The following is a 6126-nucleotide window of genomic DNA, read 5'->3' as shown; positions in this document are numbered from 1 at the left end:
CTTCAGGGGCACGGTTACCCCATTCAGGACCAGGGAATCCCCCACACCTGCCCGCCTCCTGTCCCCCAGAAACAGTACTTCTGTCTTGTCAGGATTCAATCTCAATCTGTTTGCCGCCATCCATCCTCCAACCGCCTCCAGACACTCACACAGGACCGTCACCGCCTTCACTGGTTCTGATTTGAAAGAGAGGTAGAGTTGGGTATCATCCGCATACTGATGAACACCCAGCCCAAACCCCCTGATGATCTCTCCCAGCGGCTGCATGTAGATGTTGAAAAGCATGGGGGAGAGGACAGAACCCTGAGGCACCCCACAAGTGAGAGCCCAGGGGTCTGAACACTCATCCCCCGCCACCACTTTCTGAACACGGCCCAGGAGGAAGGAGCGGAACCACTGTATGACAGTGCCCCCAGCTCCCAGCCCCTCAAGACGGTCCAGAAGGATGTTATGGTCGATGGTATCAAACGCCGCTGAGAGATCCAGCAGAACTAGGAAACAGCTCTCACCTTTGTCCCTAGCCCGCCGGAGATCATCAACCAGTGCGACCAAGGCAGTTTCAGTCCCGTGATGAGGCCTGAATCCCGACTGGAAGGGATCCAATAGCACAGGTTCCCAACAGGCGTACTAACACAATGTAACAGAATATGGTGGGAATCAGCAGAAATTGCTAGTGCTTATTGCGCATGTGTATTAATCATGAAATGAGGTAATTATATAGAACAACTCCAAGTGATTTAGTGATTTAAAAAATCACATATAAAATCAATTCAAACAACAATGATAAACTACTATTCCCATTTTTACAAATGAGAAAACTGACCGTGATCTAAGGATCTAGAAGCTAAGGTCTTCAGGATTAAAATACAAGAGGTTTCTCATTAAATTGCACTTGTTGTCCCCTCAGGATGATGGCTCCAATGCCATTTACAAACTTTCCAAGTGTATGGTTCTATCTGAAGCCCTCTTCGGGTCCTGCTTGTTGTTAAATAAAAGGACAGATGGAGCAGAATAATAACTGATGTCATAGATATATGGAAACCAAGTTCTGAAGCTTCTAGAACAACATGGTAGTTATTAGCAACGGAAAGGAAGGAACACAGTGGAGGAAGGCGGCCACACTCAGAATGAAGCACTAAGTCGCAGGGCTTTTAAATATAAGAGCCATGAATCCATCTGGGCCTCAGAATAGTTTTTGTAAAGAGCAGCCCTGAATAAAGAACAGAAGCAGAAAGGAAAAGAGCATCCTACTGGAGTAGTTAACAGACACCTCAGGAAACTCCAGAAGTCCTGCTCTGGAGACTGAACAACCTAGCATAGCCATATGCAGATGGGAGTAGAATGGATGAGCCTGAGGAAACTCTTGAGAGCAGTGACGCAAATGAAGGTGGGCTAGATACTGAAGAACAGGGAGATAATGATGGAATCAAGGAGGAAATCAAGGAGGAAATTGTTGAAATTAATGAAGAAGATGCACATGAAATCAATGAGGAAAAGAAAGAAAGTGATGAAATCAAAGATAGTGAGGAGGAGAAACATAATGATGAAATCGAAGAGTTGACACCACACCAGGAAAGTGGAGATAACAGCCTAGCAATGGACCAAGATGTCCCAAAGACAACAAGTTCTGATAAAGGTGAGGTGGAGCGACCTGAGAGCAAAATCAGCATTATTCAGCATAAGGAACTGATAGAGGAAAACCAGCTGCCTGACTTGCCTCCTGGCAGCGTAAGTGCTAGCATGTCATCTCTCAAAAAGGAACTTGGTCATGACTCCCGTCGTGGCAGCCAGCATAGCCAGCACCTCCCGGGCCATGAATCCCGCCGAGGCAGTCAGAGTCAACCTTTAATAGGCCAGGAATCCAGGCATAGCCAGCAGCAACCAGGACACGAATCTCGCCGAGGTAGTCAAGCAGCTGGAGCCCAGGAATCCCGGCATAGCCAGAAGCTCTCAGGACATGAACCCCACCGCGGAAGTCAACAGCTCACAGGCCAGGAATCCCGGCATAGCCAGAAGCTCCCGGGACATGAATCCCACCGCGGAAGTCAACAGCTCACAGGCCAGGAATCCCAGCATAGCCAGAAGCTCTCGGGACATGAATCCCACCGCGGAAGTCAACAGCTCACAGGCCAGGAATCCCAGCATAGCCAGAAGCTCCCGGGACATGAATCCCAACGCGGAAGTCAACAGCTCACAGGCCAGGAATCCCGGCATAGCCAGAAGCTTCCGGGACATGAATCCCACCGCGGAAGTCAACAGCTCACAGGCCAGGAATCCCGGCATAGCCAGAAGCTCCCGGGACATGAATCCCACCGCGGAAGTCAACAGCTCACAGGCCAGGAATCCCGGCATAGCCAGAAGCTTCCAGGACATGAATCCCACCGTGGAAGTCAACAGCTCACAGGCCAGGAATCCCGGCATAGCCAACAGCTTCCAGGACATGAATCCCGCCGAGGCAGTCATCAATCCATTAGCCACCAGGTCCTACAAAGCCATAGACCTTCCACAACACAACCCATAAATGAAGTTGAAACCAAGGAGGACATGACATGGATTAGCCAAAGGACAGGGAAAGTTATGAAATGTGAAAGCCAGCAGACCAGTAGAATTTGGGAGCACAAGCCACTCTCTGAAATTCTGCAACCTCTTGGTTACCCGAAAAGTGTAGAGAAAGCAGCAGGAAAACCACCTGCAGTAGCTCGTGTCAGCAGCCAAGAGTCAAAGCAGCAACAACCGACAGAGGATGGGTCTTGGATCAGCAAAAAAACAGGGAAGTTATTGAAATGCACAGGTCAGCAGACAAGTAAAATCTGGGAGCGAAAGCCTCTGGCAGAAGTTCTTCGTCTTTCTCGCCAACCAGATGCCGATAGTGATGCTGGAGAAAAAGTGAAAACTGCCGAAGAAGTGATTGTTGCTCCCAAAGATTCGGAAGCTAAACCAGTAGAAGTGGCAGAGGCTCGCCTCAGCAGCCATGAAGTTCAGGAATCCCAGCAAGGTGATCAAGAGGTGGAAGGAAAGGAATCACAGGTGGAAGGAAAGAGAAAAGCTTCTACTAAAATGTCCGTAGACAAAACACTGCAGACCGATAGCAAAATAAGCGTTTTTAGACATAAAGAACTGATGCATAAAAATGAACAGACAGACTTTCCTCCTGACACTTTACCCAGCAGTAGAACCTCTCTCAAAAACCAGCATGAATCCTGGCATAGTAATCAACAAGCAGAAGGACAGGGATCAAGACGTGGTAGTCAACAGGTAGAAGGCAAGAAGTCACAGCAGGAGAGTCAACAACCAGAAGGGCAGGAATTGACGGCTGAAAGCCAGCAACCAGATGCTCAAGGATCTCAACATGAAAGCCAACAGCTAACTGGACAGGAATCTCGGAGAGGCAGCCAACAGCCACAACAGCCAGATGAGAACAAGCCAGCACAACTTGAAAAGGAGCAAGTGCAGCCAGAGGACCATCAGAAACTTCCTGAAGAGGAAACATTCTACCTGGACAGAAAAACTGGTGTAGAAGTAAGATCTGCAAGTCAACAGACCAGCGAGAGTTTGTTCATAGACTACCTAACAAAAATATATGGCCCTCGATATGAGGAGGCTCCTCTTCCAGTAGGTGATCAACCAAAGGCTAAAGAAGATCAGCCCCCAGAGAGTGATGAAATCCAGGGTGAAGTTAAGGTAGAGGAGGAAGAAAAACAAGAACCAGTCCCTGGTGGGGGTGAGGAAGCAGAAGCAGAATTACAGCAGCCTCCCCAACCAGAGGCCCAAGAGCCCCAAGATACAGAGTTGCAAACAGGTGGGCAACAACCAGAGGGTCCCGGATCCCGGAGAGAGAGCCAACAGGCAGAGGGTCCCGGGTCCCGGAGAGAGAGCCAACAGGCAGAAGGGCCAGTGTCCAGGAAAGAGAGCCAACAAGAAGAGATGCCAGCATTCCCGAAAGAGAGCCAACAGGAGATGCCAGGGTCCCAAAAAGATAACCAAGATGAGGAGATGCCAGGGTTCCCAAAAGAGAGCCAACAGGAGGAGATGCCAGGGGCCCCAAAAGAGAGCCAACAGAAGATGCCAGGGTCCCCAAAAGATAACCAAGATGAGGAGATGCCAGGGTTCCCAAAAGAGAGCCAACAGGAGGAGATGCCAGGGTCCCCAAAAGATAACCAAGATGAGGAGATGCCAGGGTTCCCAAAAGAGAGCCAACAGGAGGAGATCCCAGGGTCCCGGAAAGACAGCCAACAAGTGGAGATGCCAGGGTCCCGCAAAGACAGCCAACAGGTGGAGATGCCAGGGTCCCGCAAAGACAGCCAACAGGTAGAGATGCCAGGGTCTCAGAAAGACAGCCAACAGGTGGAGATGCCAGGGTCCCAGAAAGACAGCCAACAGGTGGAGATGCCAGGGTCCCGGAAAGACAGCCAACAGGTGGAGATGCCAGGGTCCCGGAAAGACAGCCAACAGGCGGAGATGCCAGGGTCTCGGAAAGACAGCCAACAGGTGGAGATGCCAGGGTCCCGCAAAGACAGCCAACAGGTGGAGATGCCAGGGTCTCGGAAAGAGAGCCAACAGGTGGAGATGCCAGGGTCCCGCAAAGACAGCCAACAGGTGGAGATGCCAGGGTCTCAGAAAGACAGCCAACAGGTGAAGATACCAGGGTCCCGGAAAGAGAGCCAACAGGTGGAGATGCCAGGGTCCCGGAAAGAGAGCCAACAGGTGGAGATGCCAGGGTCCCGCAAAGAGAGCCAGCTATTTGCACAGCATGAATCTCCACTACATACCCACCTATCTGTGGGTGAAATAACTGAACAACCAGGTCCCTCCGAAAGCCAAGGAACACTAGGGAGCATTGTGTCATTTACCGAAGGGGAGGATGTAGCTCTGCAGACGTACAGCATAGTTTCTCTCCCGGATGGAATTTGGCTGAACAGGAAGACAGGCAAGTTTTTGGTAAGCCACGGTCAGCAGACAACAGTCACTTCACTTTCAGCCCTGAATCAAATAGCACTGGAAGAGGCCGCAATTGCTTCAAAGCCATCTGGACTTGGCGCTGGTGGCGAGGGAGTGGTGGCCAAGGCCTTGGAAGTGCATCAGGACAGTGCTACAGCTGAAGCAAAGCCTGAAGAGGACCAGCCGCCACCTTTAAGCCAGGAATCCCGCCGTGCTAGTCAGCAGTCGAGGCACAGCCAAGGATCCCGCCGTGGCAGCCAGATTCCTTTGGAGCAAGAACCCAGTCCTGTCAACCAGCCAGCTTCTGATGACCATAAGGAAGAGGGGCTCCAGGAAGCGGAGGATGCTGAGGGAGAGCTGAGCCATCGCTTGAGTGAAGCAGCCCTGGAGAGCATAGCAGCAGCAGCCGCGGATGGAGAGGACAATGTATCTCAGCGGACTTACAGTTCCATTTCTCTAGCGAAAGGATCCTTTGTCAACAAAAGAACAGGCAGGTCGCTGGTATCTCAGCAACTGCAGACTGAAGAGTCTTCATTTCATAACACCGGAGAAGCAGTGGAAGAACCCCAGGACGGTGACCAAGTACCTGAAGAAGACCAGGTTGAAAATCCTGAGCCAAGTGAACCTGAGAACCCCGGGGAATAGCAGGTGCAACAGCGGGAAAGAGAAGAAGGTCCTTATATGAGCACACAGTTAGTCGATGGCTAAGGCCCAGCTTACCCTGTGAGTCATGAGCTGTTCCTGGAATCGTAGAGACCTGAGTGGCAGAACCACCTGTATCCCCAAGAGATATCCCCAGGAGTCACCATGTCCTGTTTTCCGAACAGAAGGCACAGTGGCTAGCAAGGGGAAGCGAAGTTCCTGGGAGCATGGTGGGCCTCTTTCATCAGAAAAGCAAAGCCTTAGGCTGAAAGAAGCAGAATAAAAAACAAAAATGGGAAACGTGTGCCTTCCTTTGTCTTTCAACGTATGCAAAATTCTTGTCCTTTCGGTTAATTTTTCAACGTACCCAGGAAGCTCTTAAGAGGCCGGGGCTTTCAGCTGAGGAAGAAATGCAACACAACCACATCATGGGCACATTTAACTCATGCAGTTTTGACCTTATGGTGTTGAAGGGCGGCTGGTTGAAATCTTGCAAGGTTTCCTGGTGTAATTTTCAAAACAAGAAATTCAGTAATAAGCAATCGA

At 50.5% G+C, this 6126-nt stretch overlaps 1 protein-coding gene across 2 annotated transcripts; it reads left to right on the top strand.

Annotated features, from left to right (window-relative positions):
* The first annotated feature begins 1107 nt into the window (after nucleotides 1–1107).
* LOC308477940 (uncharacterized protein) lies at nucleotides 1108–5880 on the top strand. 2 transcript variants are annotated; one of them, XM_081007057.1, is made up of 2 exons: nucleotides 1108–4596; nucleotides 4669–5880. In XM_081007057.1, exons 1-2 carry the CDS (start codon nucleotides 1342–1344, stop codon nucleotides 5581–5583), a joined length of 4170 nt encoding a protein of 1389 aa, XP_080863183.1. In that variant the 5' UTR covers nucleotides 1108–1341; the 3' UTR covers nucleotides 5584–5880. The 2 variants fall into 2 exon arrangements, with proteins under 2 accessions (XP_080863183.1, XP_080863182.1); XM_081007056.1 differs by having other exon boundaries at nucleotides 1108–4632.
* The last annotated feature ends 246 nt before the right edge of the window (nucleotides 5881–6126 follow it).

This window comes from Podarcis pityusensis (genome assembly GCF_964106645.2).
Source record: "Podarcis pityusensis genome assembly, chromosome: 1".
NCBI classification, from domain to species: Eukaryota; Metazoa; Chordata; class Lepidosauria; order Squamata; family Lacertidae; genus Podarcis; species Podarcis pityusensis.
The sequence above is the reverse complement of the archived record's forward strand: the minus strand, read 5'-3'. Positions and strand labels throughout refer to the sequence as shown.